The sequence below is a fragment of the Rhinoraja longicauda genome, chromosome 26 (assembly GCF_053455715.1).
Source record: "Rhinoraja longicauda isolate Sanriku21f chromosome 26, sRhiLon1.1, whole genome shotgun sequence".
NCBI lineage: Eukaryota > Metazoa > Chordata > Chondrichthyes > Rajiformes > Arhynchobatidae > Rhinoraja > Rhinoraja longicauda.
In genome coordinates this window covers 20,567,255-20,593,614 of record NC_135978.1, presented here as the reverse complement: position 1 = coordinate 20,593,614, position 26,360 = coordinate 20,567,255, and the positions used below count along the sequence as shown (strand labels likewise).

Below are 26,360 nucleotides of genomic sequence, written 5' to 3'. Positions count from 1 at the left end.
AGATTAGTGCAGACAGCTAAATGGATTCAATCAGGGCACTGCAACAGGTGCCTGCCTCCCCGTCTGCCTCACTTCAGCACAAACCCAAATCAAATTGATGGGAGAGTTTTTTAAATTTTCCCTCATGGTACATCGACAATTAACGTTCAAATTATATGATATCACAGAATCTGGAGAGTTAAATTGTTCCCTCGAGGAGTGTACTGATCCAGGCTGCAGACTCTTTGTTTGCCATCCTGAATACCCATTAATATTATACAATACGTTATTCAGCGAAGATCAATCGAGACATACAGCACAGAAACAGGCTCCTTGGCCCACCTTATCCATCTAATCTTCACCCATACCAAAATCCAATTTCCCAGTACTGGAGAATATTTAATGTTTTTATTTCAAATTATAACAGGTTTTGAGAAAGTACATTGGGAGAAATTACCTCCACTGGCAGAAGGGTTGGAAACATGAGGGAAGAACTAGAGAAAAGATGGGAATTGACAGAAAATGTTCTATATTTAGGGCCTTGAGCCTTGCCCACCACCTAGTTAAATGGTGAAAGATGCTCAAAACCTGTTATAATTTTAAATTCAAACATTAATTATTCTCTCAACCACCTCAGCTCAAAGGAAGATGATCTGAGCTCTTCCAATCATCCATAGAACAGAAGTCTGTAGTTCTTGGAACAGGAATAGGAAGAGGCTATTCAGCCCCTCAAATTTGTTCTGTCGTTTAATAAGATGATGGCTCATCCATAGATAGGAAAGGTTTAGGGGTATACACGTTAAACGCAGGCAAATGGAACTAGCTTAGATGGGCACCCGAGTTGGGCTGAAGGGCCTGTTTCCACGCTGTATGACCCAGGTCCGTAGCCTTCCATGCCTTAGTCCATATGCTTCTTTAATTTTGTGAATATCTTGGCCTCCAGCTCCTTCTCTGGCTGTGCGATATTGTCCACATTATATTCCATCGGTCATGTCTGACCCTTACATTTAATCTGCCACTATCGCTCCGAAACCTCTCCACATCTTCCCCAGGCCCCCCATTACCACTTAGCTTTATATCATTGGCAACCTGGGATATGTTACACTTCATTCCTCATTTTTTTAAAGATAAAAGAGGGGGAGCAACTTAAAAAGCTTGTTATGGTTATAGAAACAATATTGGGCAAACTAATGAAACTAAAGTTGACAAGTCCATTGGACCAAGCCGTCCTAGGGTTCTTAAGGGATGGTTACAAAGGCAGTAGATGCATTGGCTGTGAACATCAAATATCCCCTATAATCAGGAAGGTCAAATTAGAGAACACAAATGCTACACCACTGTTTAGGCAGGGAGGGAGCAAGAAAGCAAGAAAACAAGAAACCACAAGCGTGTTATCCTGCTTTGGAGGAAACTGCTGGAAGTGATAATTAGACACCTGGAAGATTATAATAAGATTAGGCAAAGTCAACAAGGTTTTATGAAAGTGAAATTGTTTTACAAATGTATCAAATTCTTTGAAGAACTCACAGGATAGATAGTAGAAATAAGTTGATGTTAAGTGTATTGATTTCCAAATAACGTGCAAGTAGAAAGTGACAGCACAGATGAGGGCTTGCAGTATTGAGGGAATATTTCAGCCTAAAGAGAGCACTAAAATGGAAATTAAAGATAATTGGGTTATTTTTAGTTTGGCGAGTTGTAACAAGTGGGGTGCCACAGCAATCAATGCCAGTAGCAACATCACATGCTGCCTTTGCCTGACTAATATAATTGTCTTTTAATATAATTATATTTTTGATGACCAACTGTGTATGTGTGTTGGGAAGTGGGTAAATACTTTGTATTGCCAAAGAGGATGATTGGCATTAGTACAAATGGTTACAAACTTCCCAGAATATTGTGGAAATAAGGGTTCTGGGAGAAAAGCTGGGAATATCTGTAAGATAACTTTTGCAAGCTGAGAAAGTCCTCTTTTGGTAGGTTCTCGTTTTGTTTCTGCAGAGCACGCTATCATTCCAGGTAATAGCCATGTTGTAAGAAGTGTCACAAGTAGTGGAGGTGTGCATGATGCATTGCCCCTTATCTATATCACAGTTTTTATTGATGCACTATTACGTGCAGCTGTTGTTTTTCCATATCTGGGGGGAGCTTAGTAGCTTGGGGTCTCTGGTCTAGGTTGGGCTTCATAGCAAACATTTATTCTGTCAGCATTTCATTGTTATAGAGAGATTTCCTGCATGAAGTAAATAGAGTGTTTGGCCTGACTACTTGGGGTCGTGGTTCTTCTCGAGAAGGCGCAATGATGCCACTGTTTTGTATTGGTGCCTTTCAGATGTAGCTCCACTTTCCAAGAATTCTCTTCTCCGCTTTGAAATCGATTTCACTCAGGTTTTCACCATGATAATGTGGGAATGGAATAAGCAACGAGATGCCTGACAAGAGTATATGGATTGACTGCAGACTGGATGGGCAAACTCTGTCGTCTTGACTCGCAGTTGGTTCTGGATAACCTTGTGTCCTGATAATCCACTTGTGTGGTACTGACTCCGGTAGATGCAGTAAAATGATTCAAAAACACAGCAATCAATTCAGAATCTGAAAGAGAGTGAATGTGTTGTGGTCTGGTGTAGGACCTTTGACAGTTCTGATAGTGTCTCATCTGTCAACGGATAGTGTTTTGCTCCTTCGCTCACCGATTCACTGACAGATTGTTTTTTTGAACCTCAGTGGGTTCGGCATTGCAATGATTAATTCATTCAATGGGCTAGGCTGACAGGATCAGCAAGAGCTTCCGTACCCAAGCAACATCTTGCTGCAGTCCTGTGGCTGAAGTTCAGAAATACTTGGGTGAATTCAGCAGGGTCACTTCACTGGGTGCTGCACTTCTGCATATACTGGTGTCGGGTAGTTTATAACTAAATATATTTTGTGAAGATTTCACTGTGTCTGTGTAGTCTCACACTAGAAATGTTAATGTAGTGAAATTTTTGATTATTTCCTGCCCTTTCAAATACTGGATGTAGAATTGACAGACTATCTGTGCTGTTTAATGTTTCAGTGATTAATGAGTTGGATGGTCTGGCTAAAGGCCAAGACACAGACTACCATGGTGCAAACCATGCCAAATTGGTGCAGGAGAGAGCCAAGAAAGCCATTGACTTCCTAGAACAAAGGTTTGAATCTCGGGACTCATGCCTGAGGGCTCTAACCAGCAGAGGCAACGAGCTGGAGTCGATTGCGTTCAGGAGCGAAGACACGACAGGACAACAGGTAACTGACACAACCCTCCTCCACCTTCTCTCTTGTCACCAACTTGTCGCCTGGTGTTCCACACCAACTTGACCCACTCAAGGAGTTGAGCATTTAAGGGAAGCTAAAGCTTCAGTGCAACACTGAGAGAACGCTGTATGACCATAATATTGAGGCATCGATCCAGCCTCATGTCCTGCTTGTTCAGATAGATGGTAAAGATGCTGTTGGTGCTCTTCAAAGAAAGCCTATAACCTGAAGAACATTCCCACCTCTACCAATACAATCAAAATGGATTTACAGGACTGTTGTTTTATTTCTGTATGTTTCTGTCCACAGTTTGCCTTATATAGTGCTGTACAAAAGATGCTGACTTCAGCAACTCATATTCCACAGTGCATTTAAAATTGAATTCATGAAGTATGGTCTTTTGTGACCAGGTTTCTGGATTATCATGAAGACCAAACCAGTCCCCTAATGCCCTGTGACCTCCCATTGCTTTGCACAAGTTCTTACACAGTCAAATGTCTTATTCAGTCAAGTATGTTTGCGTATTGAAATCAGGGTGAACAAAAGTTGCTTGTCTCCAAGTCTCTTGTATGGCATGGTCAGCTACAACTTCTCAAAGGTGGCATATCCAGTTGCTGTTACCATGCAAGGCCTCACAGTTGGGCTTGAGGCTGAATCCATAAGGGTTTGATGCTTTGCTAAGCTCGCTCCACATCCTTTCAGGAATAGTCTGAGCACTGAAGGTTTCGGGCTACAAGTCATGTCTCCTGTGATAAATATTGTCAGATTTTTGGTTGCATGGGAAGGAGCAGACAGGCTGTTCAATATCTCATGAAATCTGAAGCTCATTCATATCTACACAGCTGCCTTTTTGTGTGAGTAGTTTCAGAGTTTCCTTGTTGGTACTGGCTCTATCCGAGTATTTTTTTCCCCCTCTGATGCCCGTGGAGCTTGCATGATCAAGTCTAGAGCAGTGTGATCCAGAAATGTTGCCCTCCAGACACAAGATATATTACCTTTCTTAAAAAAACGTTGTGTTTTTTGTAACTTTATGAATTTCTGTTCATCAAGATCTGGGAGGCGGCAGTGCTAGGGGTTTGATGAATTGCTTAATCCTGTTCTGCAACTATGTCCCAGCCTGCAGCAGGTATGGACGGGTTTTGTAAAAACAGCTTCAGAGAGACTTTGAAAAGCAATTGTCCTCATTTCATTCTTCAAAGGAAAATCACTCTGGACGTTCAGTTATTCAGAGCCCACTTTCATCTGTCAGCATTCTTTAAACAACGTACACTTTCATAGGCAGACTAGGGAAACACTTTCCTCCGATAGGAGAATCTAGGCCAAGAGGTACAACCTAAAATTGTGCCCAGGCCATTTGGGAGTAAAATGGAAGCATTAATTCAAAGGACATTAAAATCTGGTCGCTTCCCTTGAAGCTGGTGGACGCTGGGGTTATTACCAGGGCACATTAAGATGTTTGAGACCAATGCTGAAGTGCAAGGTACAAGGGAGTGATTGTAAGAAACCCCACTGGAGGAGCTCAGCGAGTTTGGCACTATCTGTGAAGGCAAAGGGATGATATACATTTCAGCTTGAAAACCTGCATCAGGACAGAGAGTGGAGAGGGAAGATAGAATACAGAGATGACTGGCTGTTTTCCGTGTACACTCTCAGTCCAGATGCAAGGTCTCAACCAAAAAGGTCAACCATCCCTCTGCCTCATCAGATGCTGTCCGACCCGTTATGTTCCTCCAGCAGTTTCTTTTTTGTTGCAGATGCCAAGATTAAAAGTGCCTTGTGTCACTAGTTGATCTGGTAGGACTGGAGCAAAGAACAAAGGAACAATCGGTGTGAAATGCTGTCTTAAACATAGCAATACTTTCCAGGACATGTCCTAGTAGTCTGACAATGAGCCACAGAACAGACCTCCAAAAGCTTGGCCCATGATGGTTTAGAGGAGAAGCAGGTATGTAACCGGGGTGGCTAGGGGGATGGGATGGAAATCCTACAATTTACCCTCAAAAACAGAAGGCATGGCAGGCAATGAAAGAACACTTAGGTTCAAGGAGATCAAGGGACCAGGAGGACTAAGCTTCCACGGGGTTGTGGGGGAAGAAATTAGAACTAGTGAGGGTGAGACGCTGGTTTGATGCAAGAAATCTCAGCCTTGGCTTCAAATCTCTTCAAACAGTGGAAGGACTATCAAGCAAGGAATATCACAGAGCTATAAGAAGAATGCCCCTGGCTGACCTCCTGTTGCAGCCAGTGCAGATTCACCAGCTCTCAGTGAACCAATACAAAACACAAAGTGTTAGAGGAACTCAGTGGGTCAGGCATAATCTGTGCACGGATGGACAGACAATGTTTTGGGTCATACAAATGACAAACTTGTCTCAAAAACACAACCAAGGACTGAACTCTCAAAATCTTGTCCCGCAGCAGAAAGGACCCTGACCCTGACCCTTCTCAACTCTGCGCTGAGTGGACATCCCCTTAATATGAGAGTGAGTCAAATAGTTTGAGACAGCTAGCACAGAGATGCATCATCCCTACATCTATCCTGTCAATCTTCACTGAATTATTTTAAGTTTCAATCAGCTCACCTCTCATTTTTTAAACTACAGAGAGCATAGACAAAGTCTGCCTCTGCACTGGAGGAAGCTCCAAGCCAGGTATCAGACGACATAAACCAGTCGAAACTCAAGTCACTTGTCCACTGTCGTATCCTTTGAGATATCGATCAGTATCTTTGGGCTACTTATGGGTGTTGTGTAAGGAAACTGTGAGCCAATTTGCACACGGAGATTTCTCTGCAGGAAGCACACAGCACTGGCTGGGCCAGCTTTACTAACTGTTCCTCATTGACCCTGAACTGAGTAGCTTGCAGAGGGCAGGTTACAGTCAACCACTTTGCTGAGGGTTTGGAGTTACATATAGGTCTGACCCAATAAGGACCTCAAACGTGATACTAGCTTTTTAATTCTAGATTTATTTGAATTACACCAGTGTGGGATTGTCTCCAACATAGTGGGTCTGAAGAAGGGTCCCAACCCAAAATGTCACCTATCCAGGTTGTCCAGAAATGCTACCTGACCCGCTAAAGTTACTCCAGCACTTTATGTCTTTTTTTGTAAACCAGCGTCTACAGTCCCTTGTGTCTACAAAGGCAGCTGTGTTTGGAGACGGGAACCTACAGCCACAAGCTGCTCTGACCTCCAATGCTCCAGCTCCTAGCAGGCCACTGCACCAAAAACACAAAACTTGGACGATGAACTTGGACGGTGAACATGTTTACAGGAATTTTGGGATCTGATCATTTAGAGATACAGCGTGGAAACAGAGCCCACCGAGTCCGTGCTGACCAGCGATCTCCGCACACTAACACTATCATAGAAAATAGAAACATAGGTGCCATATGGCCCTTCGAGTCAGCACCGTCATTCAATATGATCATTGATGATAATCTAAAATCGGTACCCCTTTCCTGCTTTTTTCCCATATCTCTTGAGTCCTTTAGCCCTAAGTGCTAAACACCTACATACACTAGGGACAATTTACATTTATACCAAGTCAATTAGCGTGCAAACCTGTACGTCTTTGGAGTGTGGGAGGAAACAGAGAAAACCCATGCAGTTCACGGGGAGATAGTACAAACTCCGCACAGACAGTTCATAATTTAGTTGTGTTTAGTTTAAAGATACAGCATGGAATCGGTCCCTTTGGCCCAGCGTGTCCAAGTCGGATATCGATTACCTGTAAACTAGTTCTATGTTCTCCCACTTTCACATTCACTCCCTACACATTAAGGGCAATTTACAGCTGCCAATTAACCTATAAATCCGCAAGTGGGAGGAAACTGGAGCACCCGGATAAAGCCCAGGTGGTCACATGGAGAATGTGTAAACCCCACACAGTTAGCTCCTGGGGTCAGAATCGAACCCTTGTCTCTAGTGCGGTGAGGCAACAGCTCTACCAGCTGCACCACTACAACTGGCATACCATTTCTCATTGCACAGGTGGAAGATAGAAAGACTCCAATTTGTACAGCATCCTTCTCATCTCTTTCAGAATACTCAAAAAATACAGCACAGCCAGTGGTGTGCAGTGACTGCTATAGGGCAGAAAGCATTGCTGCGTACCAGGATAAGGAACCACATGTGTGCCCCTGGATTGAAAGGATTCTCAAATGGGTTATCAGCACAGGGACTGTAGCCATAAATTAGGCTGAGGAGCAAATTAAACCCATACCATTATTTGCCGCCATCAGCACTGATTAACTCCCATAGATGTTTTTAACATCCACAGGATGCCTTTCGTATCTGTGGTTTATTAACAGCGTGGGAGTAACAACTACCAGTGGAGAGGGCAGTGAGAACCAAGAAGAGTGTTGTGTGGAATGGACTGCCCTGTTACATGGCCCCATTCTCAGCCTCCAGTCTGGGTACCGCAATGTAGAGGTGCAGCAGAATTGTTGCCTCTGGCAGTTCTAGTCACTGTGTAAACTCCATGGTCTTGCAAGGTGTTTATTGTTCATTTGTTCAGAGTGTGCCTCACTGGGGGCACATAAGCCACTGCCATAAACAGAGCTCAAATAAAGATTTTATGTACACACTCTAGCATCATATAAACTGCAACACAGGCACATTCTGGAGGCAGGAGCCTGTTGGAAAAACTTACACTCTTTTTCAGTAAACCCCTTCTCCCCTCCCCCTTCCCCCTCCTGCCAGCCCCCAACAAGAAAGACTTTCAACTACTGCTGCATAAGGACTCCTTGAAATTAGTTGCAGGTGGAGTGAGAACACCTGCAAGAAAGTTCGAAATCTAATCTGGACAGTATTCTGAAGTTACAGAACCACACGGCCTGAATCAGCCACATGTGGCCTTCATTACAGTGCAGTGCAAGCAATGAACATTTGGCTGCTGAAGAATTTCCCTGTACTTGCTCGTGATATTGTGCTGCCGTTGCCTGGTGCCGGAACCTTGCAGCTAGAGAAACCTCAAGGCAACAATGAAATGTACCCTGGCTCTCACCTGTAGAAGCATTCTTACACTTTACTTTGCTCCAAGGCGCCTCCTACTCTCATTATCATCACCCATCCAAACCTTACCTGTCACAAATGCGCAACAAATCCAATTTAGAAAATATTTTTAATGTTGATTGAAGGAATCCTAAGACCACAAATTTGGCACTATACTCCTGATGCAACAGCTGGCAGTAATCCTGCTCTCCTGGAGATATTTCTGAGTGCTGGACTATCTACTGCAGATATCTCAAGCCACTGAGGGATACGCCAACGCAATCTCCCCCAAATCTATCAGAAACAGTGGAAGGATAAGCAAACAAATGTCAGTGTCATCTCCCACTCGCACATTCCGAGCTTTGAGGCCCTGATTACACTGGTCAGCTTCATGGGGCAGGGCACGTCGTTATCATGGTCTGCACCAACTCTCAAAATGTAACCACACTGTTCCTAGTTCTGATATGACGATGTCAGGCCGACTAAGGAAAAAGACTCAAGTCTGTATTCAAAGCGAACTTTAAAACATGCAGCACCCCAACTAACTGCTGAGGATGACAGCTCAAAATGGAGAAGGAGCATTTGAATTCCAGTTCATGCATCAGGAGCAGGTAGAAACCCTGCAAAGTAGCAGCAGGCGTATTGCACGTTGCAATCTACCCTCCACCACCACCATCTCATCAAGCATCTCCTACCCTATCGCTGGAAGTGTCTGTGGAATCCAGATTGGCCTCCTCAGTCACCTTAGAACTCTGAAAACTGGAATGGAGATCCCGAGAAACCATCACAGAGAAGAGAGGGAGGATGCCGCTACACAGGCACAGCTGAGAGCTGCCTTCAGGCACAGCTGTTTGTGTGGTGCAGTGCTGTTAGGTTGGGACTTCGAGAATCATAATCCATTGTTGAAGGATAAGCTATGTGTTTCCTAGTTAGAGGGCAGCTAAGTAAGGCTGTTTCCATCTGTCCTGTGTTTCCAAGTGGACGAGGGCATGGGTTTGGGAAAAGCTGTCAGAGGATCTCTCCTGACTTAATTTAATGCCTGGGAGATAGTACACACTGCAGGCACAGTGGCCGGACTGGTTTTCGTTTAAGAAGATAGACACAAAATACTGGAGTAACTCTGCAGGTCAGGCAGCGTCTGGAGAAAAGGAATAGGTGATGTTTTGGGTCGAGACCCTTGAATCGGCATCAGTTAAGCAGGGTGCTTTGTTTTGAATGTTGGTGAGCCTCCTGAGACCTGATGGGTGTACCCTTGTCCTGGCGAGTGGAGAGTATTCCATCACATCTGTTTCAAAGCCAACAGATGTGCAGAATTAGAAGAATAGAGAAGTAAACAGAAAGAGAGGTAGCAACAACCAAAATCTGACATCTGGAATTACCTGCCCTGAATGCCAAAGAACTTTCAAAGCCAGGATTGGGCTCATAAGCCACCTGAGAGTTCATAAAAACAATGGAACATAGATCATCATCCTCGACCTCGAGGGATAGCCACAACGACATTTGTTTTCTGCCCAGCATTGACAGAAAAGCTTTGAGGCGAGTCATTCACTGCAGGATTTCTAACCTCTGACCTGTCCCTGTAGCATAATATTGGTCTGGTTAAGTAGGTGGTTACATTTATAATATAATTATTGTTTAGAACAAAACAGTTTGGCCCTTCAATTCCATGCTTGCCCTGTAGAGTGCATGGCATTCTTTTGTTGAAGATGATCGACACTTAACAGTTGAATCTTTGAAAGTCAGCTCTCCTTTCTACGTTTGAACTAAGCATGTGAAGTCTGAACTTAAGTGGTCATGGCAAAATTCAGGATTGACACGGGTCACCTGTCGGTGGGAGCTGAAGGGAGCTTAGTGTTTGAATTGGTTGTAAGTGGCAAGGAATCGTAGAGAAAGGAAGGCACTCTGATAATCAGAATGGTGATCTTGATAGATTAGTGGTAGAGCCGTGGGATTTTACTGTACTTATCAATGACAGTTGAAGGAATAAAGAGATTTATATCCAAGTTTGAAGATACCACTATTAGGAGGCACATTTTGGGAGAGAGAGCTACCAAATGACTGAGCCAAATTAAGTGAACAGGGAAAGCTGTGCAATAGAGTTAAATGTGCCAAAGACTGAGTTCATCCATTGTGGATCCAAGAAAGATTAGTCATTTTTTTTCTTAATGGCAGACACTGGTGAATGTGGGATTTGGATATCCAGGTACATAAATTACTCAAATCAGAAGTAATTTGAATGTTCTGAAAATCATAAAGTAATCAAACAAATCGTGGAAAGATAGCTTTTATTTCAAGTCTGTTAAGACAAAGGAAGTGATACAGCAGGCGTGTAATCTACCTCAGACCTTCTCCAGAGGGGAAAAAACTCCCAGCCTGTTCAATCTTTCCAGGCCAGTATAATCACTCAGTTCTAGTATCATCCTTGTGGAACATTTTTATACTTTTACCAATGCTTCTAACTGTTTATATTAAGGATGCCAAACCTGCCTCATGCCCTGTGGTTTAGCCAAGATTCTGCACAGGTTGAACATCTTTGCCTTTACTTTCAGTATTCCTTATTAACTCGCATTGCTGCTTTTACTGATTTTACATATACTGCCAGAACCTTTGTTGATGGCCCCATTTTGAGACTTGTTATCCAAGACAATGTATAATTTCAGAAAGAAGCCTTTGCCCTCTGTAGCGCTGACAACAACAAGTAAATTATCTATACTGGAGTTTGTAGACAATTCAGACGACATTACAGTAATTTCCGAGTGGGAAAGTGGCAGTTTACAGGATAACGTCGATAAAATGGGCAGATGTGGCGGGTAAAATTTAGTCTGTTTGAACATTCTGGGTGAAATAGAGGCAATAAATTTCAATGATAACAGCAACAGGGTTTACGCAAAACTGAGGTGCATGTTGCCAGATACAGGGCAAATTGACAAACTGGTTAAGAAAGTAAATGGGACCATGGTTTTATAAATAGAGGCATTGAATTTAAAATTAAGTACGGTAAGTCACGCTTCATTAGTCACGGGTTAGCCCTGCTTGCAGTTATGTGCCTCATTCTGGATCCCTTCCTTTAGGACAGGCTCAAGAAATTGGAAAGACTGCAGAGGTGGTATCTCAGGAAGGGCCAGAGGGGTTGACAATGCCCCTTCGGAATAGAGTAGTTTAATGGTTGATTTATAATATAAAAAGGTGCAGCACTGGATTAGGCCTGTCGGCCCACGATGTCTGTGCCAATAATAATGCTAAGTATTTCCACCTGCCTGCAAATGGTCCGTATCCCTTCATTTGCTGCCTTTTCTTGTGCCTATCTAAATGTCTCTTTAATGTTGCTATCATATCTGCTTCCACCACCTCCCCTGGCATGACAACACATTCCATCACATACGACTGTCTGCAAACCTTCTTTAAGCTTTCGCCCTCTCAAATTAAATCTATGCCCTCTAGTGTTTGACATTTCCACCCTGGGAACAAGACTCTTGGTATCTACCTTATATCTATGCCTCTCATATTTGTACATACTAGCATTAGGTCACCCCTAGGCCTTGGACCTCCAGAGAAAACAATCCAAGTTTATCCAACCCCTCCTTATAACTAATACTCTCGAATGCAGACAACGTCATGGTAAACCTTTTTTGGGCCATCTCCAAAGCCTCCACATCTTTCCTGAACTGCACACAATCCTCAAAATGTGGCCAAACCAAAGTTTAATGCAGCTGCAAAATGACTTGCCAAATGTTATACTCAGTGCCCCAAGTGATGAAGGCAAATATGTCGTGTGCCCTATTTATTTATCACTCTATTTGTGTTGCTATGTTCAAAGAGCTGTGGACCTTCAATGCAAGATCGCTCTGTGCATCGATGTTCCTGAGTGTTTTACCATTACTTTCCTCTTACATTTGACCTCCAAAAGTGCCACACCTCACACTTGTCTGAATTAAGCTGCCATTTCTCTGCTCACATTTCCAATTGATATAAATCCTGCTGTATCTTTTGAAAACCTAGCTCGCTATCCACAAATCCATGAATTTTTGTGTACACTGCAAACTTAATTAGATCACCTACATTTTTGGCCAGATCATTTATATCAATACAACTTCAACTGATTATCTATAGATATATCTATATATCACATACTACAGTGATCCCTGCAGAGCACCACTGGTCACAGACTTGCAGTCAAAACAACACTCCTCCATCACCACCCTCTGCCGTCTATGGCCAAATCAATTTTAAAACCAATCTCCCAGGATCCCATGCAATTTAATCTTGTGGATCGGCCTACCACAGGGGTCCTTGTCAAATGTTTTACTAAAGTCCATGTATGTAACATCCACTGACTACCCTGATCCGTCATCTTTGTCCCCCCCACCCCCCGCACCCCCCGCCCCCCCAAACAACCTAATCGAGATTTAGAGACATGACCACTCTATAGAAGCCATACTGATTGTCCCTAATAAGTCCATGCTTTTGCAGATGTGAGTAAATCATACCACTAAGAAGTGTCCCCAATAATTTCCAGACCACTAACATAAGGCTCACCAGCCTATAACTGCACTTAAACAAAGGAAGAATATTGGGTATTCTCAGTCCTCTGGGACCTTGTCTGTGGGTTAAAGAGGATACAAAGATCTCTGCCATCTGGGGGTTTATCCATCTTAATGTTCTTCAAAAAACCCAACAGCATCTCTTTCCTGATATAAATATGCCCTAGAATATCATCAGCAAAATAAGGGAGCAGCTGTCGGAAGTCAGCAGTCAGCCAGAGCCTGTTTCAGGTCTAGAGATCCTTAATCCAGGAGAGCAGCGGTGGGGGCCAGGGAATTGGAAGTTGTTGAGATGGTGGAGAGCATGCAAGTTACCCCACATGTAGGTGGAAAGGAACTGGACAAGGTGGGACAAGAAAGTGTCAAGGTATGAGGAGATGAGTTCAGTGAGATAAGAACAGGCAGACACAGGGGGACATACCAGGTAGTCCTGCTTATGAATCTTGGGTCGGCGATAGAAACAAGCAGTGTGGTTCTTCCCCACAGTCTAGATGAAGTCGCTAACAGTCTAGATGAAGGGTCTCAACCTGAAATGCAGACTGTCCATTTCCTTTTGCAGATATTTCCTGATCCACTAAGTTCCTCCAGTTTCTCTTTTTGTTTTGGCTGCAGATTCCAGCATCTGTAGTCTCTTGTGCCTCCTAGAATGTTGGCATAACCCTCCCTAATCTCATCATCCTTTCCTTCTCCTGGGTTAGTACCAATGCCAAGTGCTCAGTTAGTACCTCGCCCACCTTCTCTGGCTCCAGGCACACATTCCTCCCTTTGTCCTTGAGTGGTCCTATGTATGTATAAAATGCTAAGATTCTCCTTGATCCTACTTGCCGAGGACACTTCATGGTCTCATTTAGCCCTTCATATTTTTGATGTGTTTTTGGAGACTGGGGTCGAAGGACTATTTCCTGGTATGTGGGTGAAAGTTACTTTTTAAAAGGGAAACAAAATAAAGTTACACTTGTTTTTATGATTTGGAACACAGTCCTTTAAAGGTTAGGGAAAAGGTCTAAATTAGACAATTCTTTGAAAGATCCAGCACGGGCTAGGATTGTCTGATTCTGCAATGAGTAAACTAGTTCCCAGGATGTGGAACTTAAATCAATCCACAGGTAATCAAAAGGAGACCTTTATCATGCTTTCCTATGAGTCCAGGTCTTGCAGACATTTCTGCATTGGAGATTCACAGTTGTTACATTAAAGGAATTGGAGCCTGAATGTCATTGTTTGGAGGAAGCGGTCCATGCATTGGATGATGAGCAAAGGTGCTCTTGCACTTTGCCCAGTCCATGTGGCAGCTGCAGTGGTATTCTCAGCTAGAGTATCGCACACAGTTCTGGTCACCGTGCCATAGGAAGGAAGTGATGGTGGAGATGTTGCCTGCGATAGAGCAGTTCAATTACGAGGAGAGAGTGGAGAGGCTGGGTCTGTTCTCCCTGGAGCGGAGGAGGTGAAGAGGGAACAGATTAGAGGTAAATAAAATACAAGTGCAGATAGGGTACTTGGCAGGACATAACATTTCCTCATAACATTAGAAGACATAGATTTTGAGTAAGGGGGAAGAGATGTGGAGGGACCTGAGGGGTGTCTTCTTCACGCAGTGTGGCAAGTACCTGGAATACCTGAGAGTGATGGAAAGCGTTGCTGACAGCATTGAAGAAGTGTGTGAATGGCACTTGGATCGCGTTGGCATTGAGGGCTGTGAACCAAGAGCTGGATAGTAGGATTAATGTGGACGGGTGATCACTGATCAGCGTGGACACTGGGCTGAAGGGCCTGTCTCAGTGCTGTACAATTCTATGACACTGGGTATCGTGAGAATAACAATAGCTGTTCAGGTCCTTGCTTGCAGAGAACCCAGGCAATGCAAGAATACTTCAGAAATTCCTGCAAGCCCCAAGGGCAGAGGGAAAAGACAGAGCTGCCAAAGAGGTTTGCGGGCCACCCACTGCCAGCTGCAGGCTCCTTTGACGGGAACTAGTGCAGAACAACCCACCGAGATGTTCAAATGCACATCAGCCTCTCCTCAGTGACAGAGCACACAGTGATGCCGCTAAATACAGGCAATTTTATTCTCCGTTCTATTTAATTATTTCTTATCGCTGAACTCTGAGGCTGCAGTCATCACAAGTTCAGGTCCTGTAAACTTTTGTGACCTTTTATGAACTATGAGAAAATGATGTCAGTTTCATTGTAATCCAATTACCTAAAACATCAATAGTCTCCAGGGCTCGGGATATTAATCCAGTAAAGGCCATGAATCCACCATGCCCCTCCCATGTGGGTGATGGCTGGCCTTTGCTTCATACTCCTGGCATCATCAATGTGCAGGGAATGGGTATAAACTTGTAACCAACCCTGTAGGTTAAACGTGTAACCTACTCAGAGCTGCGTAAGGCTTCTGTCGTATCAGGTCTGCTGGGATACACGGTCAACACAGCGACACACTTTACCAGCATTCAGTCACGTTGCCAACTTCTGGAGTTTCAACCCCTCCTAATATTCTTTCCCATCAACCCAACCAGGGAGCAGAGTAAACCACCCAGTGTTTCCTCCTGATCTCCAGCTGGTGACTCCTGTCTGATGCTGTGTGGGGGCAGGAATGGCTGAAAATAGTGTGTTCCAGAGTGACTGGGGTTTTCCTCATTGTGTGCCTGGTCCGCTCATGTGTGTACGTGATTTTGATTAGAAAGTCTGTGACTTACATTATTTGTGCAAAGCCAGTGAAACATTCTAGCTCCAAATGCAGAATCACTAACACAGTTATTGCACCCTCCAAACTCCCGGCACATCCAAATGTGCGGATGGTGATGGAGTGGTTGCACGATTTAGACCCTGTTGAACTGTCCATGACCTCACCATACTCAGTAAAGGATGTCCCTTTGGGGTGGGGAATCATGGACCCACAGCGCAGCCAAGCATCAAGTGGGAACTTGCTTGTTTTTGAGCTTTTACTCCCATTTTCCACTTTTCGTTCACTCTAGTTGTATACAGTAATGAAAGCAAAAATGCTGCAGCACTCAGAACGTTAGGCAGCATCTGTGGAGAAAAAAGCAGCTAATGATACTCTATCCCGTTCTTTGCCTGTCCATTACCCATGTCCTCACCGACCACTGGCGTTAACTGCTGAACTCCCAGTGTTTGAGATTAAACTGATCTCTCTGAAGAAGGGTCTCGACCCGAAACGTCACCCATTCCTGCTCTCTAGAGATGCTTTTTGAGTCTATCTCTTGTTTCCTTTTGTGCTTTATCCCATCCTATCTGCACCCTGACCTATCTCCCTTGAACTGCCTTCCCCTTGTACTCCTGCCTGTTGTGCATCCCCCCCCTCCCCGCCGCTGGCAGCCCTTCCTTCACTTGCCCAGGCCATCCTCTCTGAATTTTCTTCGAAAACACTCCACCTTTATCCCTCTCTTTGTTCTAGAAGTTTCTATCAAATGTTTTAGGACGCTTTATGAATATTTGTTCTGTTGAAACATGAGGCATCTCAGGATTCCACCCTCCATCTATCTCCACAGGTAGCTCAACAGGTCACGCCTTAAGTGATAGGAATAGAATTAGGCCATTCAGCCCATCAAGTCTACTCCGCCATTCAATCATGGCAGATCTATCTCTCCCTCCTAACCCCATTCTACTGCCTTCTCCCCATAACCTCTGACACCCTTACTAATCAAGAATCTATCTATCTCTGCCTTAAATATATCCACTGACTTTGCCTTCACATGCTTCGGGGGCAAATAATTCATCGGAAAGTGTCACTGACTTGGAAGGTAGCAGCTAGATGGACAAGCCTCTCAGTTGTTACAGACCTAGAACCACTGCCTTCAAATGGGATGGGTGGGGAGAGATCTTCAGAAGGATAACCCAGCATGAACTCTAGCTAGAATCTACTTGATGGGCAAAACAGCCACATTTACCCGCTCGTGTGTGAAGCTGAGGACTCACCTGTGCTCTTCTCTCTCCAACAGGGAAACAACGATGACTTGATTCTCTCCTGCTGCCTTCATTACTGCAAAGACAAGGCCAAGGACTTCATGCCAGCACACAAAGGTATGTGGGGTCCCTCCAGTGCACTGCCATGGTTTTGGTTCTAGGTCGGGTTATTTGAGTGTGATGATGGTCTGGTGACTCCAGCAGCAGCCGCGGCTGTCACTGCCTGCAGTATGATTGCCAGTCTGCCCCGTGTGGTTCATGGTGGCATGGCTTGGGCAGTAACACTACCCCGCCCCCTCCCCATGCTCTGGGTCATAGGGTCATGGTTCAGACTGCAACACATAAACCTGGCCAAGACTTGACGTTTGTTGCTATTGGAAGGGCAATGCTGAGGGCGCGCTGCACTGTAGAGGGACTGTACCGAGGGAACACCACACTGTGGGAGGGGCAATACTGAGGCAGTGCCACACCAGCGAAAGGAGGCGTGCTCAGGGAGTGCTGCACTGTGAGAGGAGCAATGCAGAGGGAGCACCACACTGGGAGGGCCAGTGCTAAGGAAGCACTGCACTGTGGGGAGGATGGTGCTGAGGGAGCACCACACTGTGAGAAGGGCAGGGCAGAAGGAGCACCACACCGTGGGAGGGGTAATGCTGAGGGAGCATTGCACAGAGAGGGGCAGTGTCGAGAGAGTACCCACTGTGGGGGGTGCGGTGAGGGAGTGCTGTACTGTGGGATTGGTGGTGCTGAGGGAGAGCTGCACTGTGAGAGGGACAACACTGAAAGAGGTTGTGAAACACTTTAGTGCTTTGCAAAGTGGGAAGGGGAGAGGAAGCAGGTGACCAGAGGTCCCAGATGTTTCTGTTGTGCCCCACTTTAGAGAACTTTGCTTTTTCCTCTCTTCCATTTCCATTCTTAAGTATGATTATTGAAGAGAAACATGTTCTAATAATTACTTTCTCCTAACTTTACCAGGGCATGCCTGTTTGAAGACTAAGCTGTAACAGATTGGTGGTTATGTTAAATAATGTGAATATACTTGGCTTCTGCATCATTCAGTGAAATGAAATAATTTGATACCACCAGGCTCACATGAGGAAACTAAAACATAAGAGCAGAATTGTAGTCTTCCCATGTGTAGGTTGATGCTCTGTGACTGAGTGTATCTGACTTTAGCCATTTGAACAGCTCCTTTCACTCCACCGGCTGATACCCATCCCTCTCCTCCTCCCCTCCCCACCCCCACCCCCACTACCACCACCACTGCCTGCTTCACATCAGCAGTGCCAGCATCCTGGATATGTGAAGCTGCAGCAATGTGAAGCTGCCACGCCATTGTTCACAAGCACATTAGGACAAACAAAATGTTCCTGTCCATGGGTAGGTACGCTGATGGGTCACTGCATGGTGTGTTCTAATCCACTAATGCACGGACCCCTCAGTGTAACCTGGATATGAGCACGAGACACCAGAACCGGCTCTGGATGCATCGTTATTGGGGAGGTCGGTTGGAGATGTGGAAGCAATGTAGTTGGTTGGGGATGTAGAGCCAGCAAGGTTGATTGGAGATGCGGAGCCAGCAAGGTTGGTTGGAGATGCGGAGCCAGCAAGGTTGGTTGGAGATGCGGAGCCAGCAAGGTTGGTTGGGGATGTGGAGCCAGCAAGGTTGGTTGGGGATGTGGAGCCAGCGAGGTTGGTTGGGGATGTGGAGCCAGCAAGGTTGGTTGGGGATGTGGAGCCAGCAAGGTTGGTTGGGGGTGTGGAGCCAGTGTGGTTGGGGATGTGGAGCCAGTGTGGTTGGGGATGTGGAGCCAGCAAGGTTGGTTGGGGATGTGGAGCCAGTGTGGTTGGGGATGTGGAGCTGGTTGGGGATGTGGAGCCAGTGAGGTTGGTTGGGGATCTGGAGCCAGCGAGGTTGGTTAGGGATGTGAAGACAGCAAGGTTGGTTGGGGATGTGGAGCCAGTGTGGCTGGGGATGTGGAGCCAGTGTGGCTGGGGATGTGGAGCCAGTGTGGCTGGGGATGTGGAGTCAGCGAGGTTGGTTGGGGATGTGGAGCTGGTTGGGGATGTGGAGCCAGCGAGGTTGGTTGGGGATGTGGAGCCAGTGTGGCTGGGGATGTGGAGCCAGTGTGGCTGGGGATGTGGAGCCAGTGTGGCTGGGGATGTGGAGTCAGCGAGGTTGGTTGGGGATGTGAAGGCAGCAAGGTTGGTTGGGGATGTGAAGACAGCAAGGTTGGTTGGGGATGTGAAGGCAGCAAGGTTGGTTGGGGATGTGAAGGCAGCAAGGTTGGTTGGGGATGTGAAGGCAGCAAGGTTGGTTGGGGATGTGAAGCCAGCGAGGTTGGTTGGGGGTGTGAAGGCAGCAAGGTTGGTTGGGGATGTGAAGGCAGCAAGGTTGGTTGGGGATGTGAAGGCAGCAAGGTTGGTTGGGGATGTGGAGCCAGTGTGGTTGGGGATGTGGAGCTGGTTGGAGATGTGGAGCCAGCAAGGTTGGCTGGGGATGTGGAGGCAGTTGTGGCTGGGGATGTGGAGGCAGTGTGGTTGGTGACCTGTGCTCTTTCTCTTCCGTCAGATGAGCCCGTTCGTCTGCGCCGTGATGTGGTGCTGCTGACAGACGACCGCAACATGAGGGTGAAGGCCATAACTCGCAACGTGCCCGTCAAAGCCATCCCCGTGTTTCTGAAGTGGGCCAAGGTGGGATGAAGCAGCAGAGCCGGGAAAACTGCCATCCTGTGGATTCCAGTGAGTGTCGTCGAGAGGCCCAGGCTTGACATGGCTACCTACTCCTCCATTAAAAAGCTAACATTAAGAGATGACGAGAATCAATATGCAGCAGAAGATTGTGTGATTCCAAGGGAACAAAATCAAGCAAGCTGAAGATTGCAGGTCCTGATGATTCGTCTCGATGGTTCTTTAGGAGAAGCTAGTCGTGGTGGGTTGATAGTGACAACTGATCATCCTGACGCAGGTTAGTGAGAGGCAGCTGGTGCACACATTGAAGGCAGGGCCACTCCCTGATGGGATTGTTCCATTGGAGCCTGGTACTTTTGTGGCAGAGATGGAGCACATCCGCTCTGCCATACCTACCCCTATCCTGATCTGTCTCATCAGATTGGCAGAGCAGAGGGGTGCCAGACTCTGATGACTTGTTTTGCTGCTGGGTCTACCGTGTCAATGTTTAGACAGGAGAAATTTCACACACACAAAAAAAAAGTTTGCAAAGAGAACTTTGCGTCAGCTTGAGAAAAGGGCCGTGGTGCAGGCTTAGCCTGAGAGGTTGTGTCAGGGGCTACAGCCAGAGGCGACTTTTAATTGCAAGAGTGTTCTTGGCATCGGCCTATCAGGTTGACGTGTGTTCTTTGCAGGATGGAGCCTTTCAGAGTTGAATTGGAGGGATGTTTTATCCAAGTGAGGTTTAATAGTGTCCTTGTTGCTGGACTGGACTGCGGTGAGTCAGGTGGAGGGCAGAGAGTGTGTTACATGAGCAGATCCCTATGTGAACCAGTATTATACATCTGCCCTTTCAAACACTGCTCGATGCCCAAGACCTTTGGCATTTGGCGAGAGTTAGAGAGAGAGAGAGAATCTTGCCTTGCAAAATATCTGCTGAAGGAGGGTAGAAGGGAGTTGAGTTACAATGATTGAGATACCTGGTGGTTTCCAAATCCCTGCTCTGTGCCAAGCTATCAAGTAGCTGAGCCAACTACTCAACGTTGTGAGTGTCGAGGCAAAGGGATCCCAGCTCCTTCCTCAGAGCCAGCACCTGATGGTTGGGATTTAAGCCTTTTAAGGGGCATAAGGAATTTCAAAAGTTGCTTTATTTTACACATTTCAGAACTGGTTTTCATTGTTTTATTTTTTTAGACCGAGTCTTAAGTGGTTAGGTTTGGCTGGAGCGCAGCTAGGTGCCTGCATTTGGTTTTATTTAGTGTTGAGTGTGCTTCGTAGGATAGAGGAAGCTCTTGGTTTTAGTGCAGAGTGAGTGCAATATAATTTAGGTGAGTGGGGAACACTTTCGCAGGACGCGCAGCTGAGCCGTCAGTTTCAAGTAGGCTTCTGCCGGTCTTGCAACATCGCACGCACCTCTTTCTTCCCCGTGTGATCGACAGCTATTGCTATGTAGCAGGAGGTTTAACCGCTAATTAGTATTCATTTAACTACCAGTACAATAAAATGGAGATTAAAAGCCACGTCTGTAACGTTTTAATTGATATTTGGTGTTTTATAGAAACCAGTTTCACGGTGAAAATTTTTGGTTTGCTGATTTACAAAAATACAATTATAGAAACATTAATCCCATCGAAGCATTTTATACAGACTGATTTAAAATAAACACAGTACAAATACATGCAATAAATACATTCATTTTAATGCAAAAAACATTTATAAAAATACTGTTTTGTATTGCAACGTTGTGAATTGTATTTTGGCTTTTTAAATTTTGTTTTCTTAAAAAATATATTTGGGTCGGTGTGCACGGACTGACTTTGGTTCTCGTTAATTTACAGAGCGTGTGTTTGACACACGCCACAGTGCTCACATTGGACATGCATCCCACCCAAATCCAATAGGACATACAAAATAGGAAATCTTTACAAATCCCTGCAAAAAAAACACAGAAGTAACCATACTGGCAAGTTGCATCTCATGCTAAAATACTGCATTTAATAAGTGACTTAATAACCGACCTGGAATTTCCAACTTTATCCCGTGGTTAGTTAAGGACCCATGTTCCCCGCTCCGCGCTGTCATCTCCAATCCTTAAGGCATTCGCCCTGCGGTACGAGGAATCCACCCGCAAGTTGTGTCCATCTCACCGGGGAGTTTCTCTACGTTGGAGCAGGTTCCTTCAGGGCGACGAGAGGAAGGCGCGGCAGTGCCACCTGTCCGGGGTAGCGGTGCCCCCGGGTCGGCGTTGTCGCAGTCACAGTGTGGAGTTGAAAGCTGGTGTGCTGAATATATACGCGCCCGGCCTCACCACCTGGTGGGCAAGACCAAGACCAAGACCCAGGCGGACAGCGGCGGGGCGGCGTGGGCTTAGTGGTTTTGTCCCAGGATAAAGTTCAGAAATCACACGGACATTTTTCAGAAACATTTCGAATATAAACTGGTGAAAGCGATTAAACAAAGGTCCGGCCTGGTGGGAGAGTGGGGCGGCTCAGTGGCGTGGGTTGGGTTGGGTTGAGGTGCTGTGTAGGGAGGGAGCCGGCCGGCCGGGCGCGGTTGCCCGGGAGCTCCCCGTCCCCCGAGTGCTCACATTATACAGTTCAAACCATAAGGCAAGTGTCGGCCTGGGCCGGACAGCCTCTCCCGCCCGCCCGCCGCTCCCTGTGCAGGTCGGGGCCGGGGGTGAAGGCCACGGCGAGGGGTGGACAGGACAGGACAGGCGCCCTAGGGCGGGGAGAAGGATTCTGGCCCCAGCTGGCCGCCCTGGCTCAGGATCTCCACTGCCTTGTCCTGGTTGAAGCCCAGGTGTGCGGCGGCGAACTTGGCCAGCGGGTAGACGCCGTCACCGAAGTCGAGCTTGGGCTTGCAGTCGGCCGTGTGCATCTTCATGTGGCTGATCAGGTTGCGCTGCTGGGCGAACTTGCCGCCGCAGATCTGGCACTCGTAGGGCTTCTCCCCCGAGTGGATCCGCATGTGCTCGGTCAGGCGGTACTGGCGGGTGAAGCGCATCCCACACGCCTCACATGCGAACGGCTTGAGCCCCAGGTGGCTACGCATGTGGCGGGTCATGGTGCCGCGCTGTGTGAACTTCTTGCCGCAGATATTGCAGGGGTAGGGCCGGGTGAGCCAGTGAGACTTCTCATGTTGCCGCAGCGTGGCTGGGTCCTTGTACGACTTGTCGCAGCTAGAACAGCGGTAGGGCCGCACCAGCTCGCTCGGCTTGTCTGCGAAGGGGGCGGGTGGGTCGGCCAGCTCCTTGTGGAACAGGTCGTCCTCTGTGTGGCTCTCCACGTGTGCGTTCAGCTGCTCCGAGCTGGGGAAGCCTTTGCCGCAGGGGATGCAGACGTACAGGTTGTCGCCAAAGTGCTCGGGGTCGTAGCCCAGGTGGCCACACTGGTAGCGGTCGGTGGCTCCCGACGCGCCCGGCTCGTCGCTGCTCGTCTCCTCGCTGCTACTCTTCTCATCCTCCGCCTCCTCGCAGCCCGGCCCCGGGTAGCGGACTGACGGGAGAGGGGGTGGCGGCAATCCCGGGCCTCCTGTCCCCACCATCCCCCTGCGCTCCTGCCGCTCTCCCCTCGCCCCCTTCTCCCGCTGGCACTCGTCCAGGAAGGAGGGCAGCGGCTCCTGCTTGAACCAGTGGCACACCTCGTCCTGCCCCTTCCCCATGCCGCCCCGGTACACGCCGCCCTCCGGCCCCAGCACCTCGTCCGTCTCCATGGGGTGGAGGCCGCCGCCCGCCTGCTCCTTGCTCAAGGCCCCGTTGGCCATGTGGGCTCCTCCCGCCGGCGGGCTGGTCTGCCTGGAGTCGCCAGAGTGCGCCTCGTCATGCGGGCTCCGCTTGGACAGGTCGAGGCCCAGCAGCTGAGACGCCGCCTGGTCCGGCAGCCGGCTACCCTGAGAAGGTGGGGCGTACAGCTCTCCCGAGTTGGTGTTGATGGTGTGCAGGGGCTGCCCGTCCATCAGCCGCGGTGGCACCGAGTAGCAGGACTGGATGACGGGGGTGGCGGTGCGGAGACCCCGAGCCAACTTGCCGTAGGACGAGAGGCCGCTCCTGATGTGCAAATAGCTGCCGTTGCGTTTGAGTCTCTTCTTGCAGAGGGCGACCAGGTCGGGCAGCTGCAGGTAGCTGGCGGCGGCCAGAATGGCCCCTAGACTCTGCTCGCTGCCCTGCTCGTACTCGTTGAGGCGGCCGGTGTAGATGTAGTCCAGGACGGTGCGGAAGGTGCCGGGACTCACCATCTCAGGGTCCAGGTTCACCAGGTTGTCGTGAACCACCAAGGACTTCAGGTAGACGCTGCTGGCCGCCAGGATGTTCTTGTGGGCCCGGAACAGCGCGTTCTGCACCACGATAATCACATCGCACAGGAAACCCTTGGTCCGCTGCCGGTTGAGCTGCAGGAGAAGCTGCTTGGCGTGGTTCGGCACCTCCATGGCGTCCAGCATCGGCATCATCTCGCCACCTTCGGCCGAACAGCACAGTGAACGAGGGCTCACAGATACCGCCCCCACCCACTGACCCCTCTCCACCCGACACATCACCCCAATCCCCCATCGCCATCCGACCGTCCTAACCCTTCCCCCCTCTCCGGGCGACCCACCCACATCCGACACATCACCCCATCCCCACTCTCCGGCCACCCTCACTGACCACCATCCCCAGTCCCTCCTCTCCAGCCACTGCTGCTCACATCCCAACTGACCCATGTCCATCGGACACTCCAACCCCACCATCCGCCAAACCCCCCGTCTCCGGCCACCCTCCCTGTCCACCCCACACCCCTCCCTCCCTCTCTCGCGGTACAATCTCCGTCTCCGGTCATCCCCACTGACCCATCTCCATCTGACCCCACCGGCTTCCCCATTCACCCGGCCAGCCCTCGCCCACCCCGCGATGCGCTTATACCCCTCCTGGGTCAAGGCCGCCTCCCCCCGGGTCCCGCGGCTGGGAGCGTTGGCCTCAGTACCCCGGGGCGGCGAGCCGGTGGTGACCCGGCTGGCGGGCCGGGATACCCCGGTGGGAAGGTCCCGTGGACGGGTTGGGCGGCCGGCGTTACCTGGGGACGGGCCGGGGTCGGCGGGAGCGGTGGGGCCGGAGTCCCAGCCCCGGATTCGGAGGCCGATTGAGCAGACGCTGCGCGGTGGCACCTCTTATACATGTTAGTGTGGCTGGCGAGGCGGGGAGGGGAGGGGAGGGGGGGGTCACATCACAACCCCCTGCGGGCTCGCCACAAATTACATCACTGGAGGACGGGGCTATTTATATTTACCGGGACCCGCTCGCCAGCCGCGCGTTAACCCGTTAACCCCTCAGTGCCCGCGAATGCGAGCGCCGGGCAACCTCGCCACACACCCCGACAATCTCCCTCCCTCCCTCCCCACCCCGACACCCTCCCCACCCCGACACCCTCCCCTACTCCCCAGCCGACCCGACACTCTCACTCCCCATCTGACCCTGACCCCGCCCGAACTCCAAAAACCTCCACAACATCCGACACAAACATCACCCGTCTACCGACCCAAACACTAAACTAGCCCCAAGCCCCTCATTCACCCCCCCTCCCTGCCCCCTCCCCTCCCCGGCCGGCAGACGGCAGCGAGCCGCAGGCCGGAGTCGGAGAGGGGCCGCCGTGGTCCGGGCTCCACGCCGGGCAGGAGGGCTCCACGCCGGGCAGGAGGGCGGCCGATTCCCAGCGCCGCCGCTCGCTGATCCTTTGAATAAAAGTGCGTCTGATCCCCGGAAATGCGCGCTCGCTCCCGTTGCCGTTAACCCCTCCGCGGCCACAGCGCCCGAGTCACTGGCTGCTCGCTCGGCTCAGGGGTAGCGCCGCCCCGGAACAGTCCGGGGCTTCACCGGGACTCGGAGCTCCCCGAACCGGAGACGCCCCGAGCGGATCTCTCGGCTCCACCCGGGCCGGTCCCTGGTCAGTCCACCCCCTCTCGGTGTCCCTGTCCCGTGTTAGTCTACCCCAGGCTGGGACGGGCCGGTCCCTGGTTAGTCCACCCCCTCTCGGTGTCCCTGTCCCGGGTTAGTCCACCCCAGGCTGGGACGGGCCGGGACGGGCCGAGCTGCCGGCAGATGCGGCGAGTCTCGGGGCAGCGCAGGGTCCGCGGGCTCCGCTGCTCCAGGGACCGCGGGAGAGGAGGCGCCGGGATGTGGCCTGAGCCGGTGGCCGGAGTCGGACACACTTACCTGGAGACTGCAGATGTGTCCGCCCGGAGCCTGGGAGCGGCGGGATAATCATCGCAGCAACACGGCCGGTCGCTCTGACGCCTCCCCGCTGACATTTACCGCTTATTAGAATAAGCAGAGGGAGGGGTGGGGAGAAGGCACTGGGAGGGGCAGAGCGGGCAGAGGGGAGGGAGGGAGGGACGGGGCGGGAGGGGCGGGAAGGGGCCGAGTGACGAGTAGGAGGGGAATTGGGGATGGAGGAAATGGGGTGAAGTGAGGGACGTGAGTGGGGGTGGAGCGGGAGAGATGGCGAAGGGGTTTGAAAACTCCAGCGCAGGAGGAGGAAGAGAGTGAGGCGGAGGGAAGGGGGAGAGGGGGGAGAGGGGGAGGGGCAGGGAAGATACATGGAGCAGCGAGGGTGAGTGGGTGAGGAGGGAGAGTGGGGAGAAGATGCCATGGGAGGTTGGTGAGCAGGGTGTTGGGGAAAGGGGGTTGGTGAAGGGGGATAAGATTGAGGGGAATGGGAGCAGAGAAAGATTGGGCGGTGAGGGGAGATGTGTAGGGAGGGGGGGATGTTGGGGAGATAGGTAACTGAAGATATTCGGGGAGGGTGAGGAGAGAGTCGAGTGGAGGGGGGGAGGAGATTAGGGGGATAGGGAAGAGTAGAGGCGGGAGAGTGGAGGGGAGAAGCGAAGGGAAAGGACGATGAGGGGCCGGAGGATCGAGGGACGGGGAAGGGAAGATGATTTGGAGCAAACAGAGGAGGGGAGGGAGAGAGGGGCGGGAATGAGTGGAAGGTGGGGG

General features: G+C 49.2%; 2 protein-coding genes across 3 annotated transcripts in view; one reads left to right on the top strand and one right to left on the bottom strand.

Annotated features, from left to right (window-relative positions):
• The window catches only part of smg6 (SMG6 nonsense mediated mRNA decay factor), a 290,967-nt gene extending 269,876 nt beyond the window's left edge, over positions 1–21,091 (top strand). Inside the window, exons 17-19 of the mRNA XM_078422694.1 lie at positions 3,038–3,249; positions 16,759–16,840; positions 19,293–21,091. Coding sequence (XP_078278820.1) covers positions 3,038–3,249; positions 16,759–16,840; positions 19,293–19,423 — 425 coding nt within the window. The 3' untranslated portion in view covers positions 19,424–21,091. The remainder of the gene's footprint in view (positions 1–3,037; positions 3,250–16,758; positions 16,841–19,292) is intronic.
• hic1 (hypermethylated in cancer 1) lies at positions 20,936–26,110 on the bottom strand. 2 transcript variants are annotated; one of them, XM_078422695.1, is made up of 2 exons: positions 25,578–26,110; positions 20,936–23,847 (listed from the first exon to the last, which is right to left on the bottom strand). In XM_078422695.1, exons 1-2 carry the CDS (start codon positions 26,011–26,013, stop codon positions 22,112–22,114), a joined length of 2,172 nt encoding a protein of 723 aa, XP_078278821.1. In that variant the 5' UTR covers positions 26,014–26,110; the 3' UTR covers positions 20,936–22,111. The 2 variants fall into 2 exon arrangements, with proteins under 2 accessions (XP_078278821.1, XP_078278822.1); XM_078422696.1 differs by lacking the exon at positions 25,578–26,110 and adding an exon at positions 24,442–24,743.
• Between the last annotated feature and the right edge of the window lie 250 nt (positions 26,111–26,360).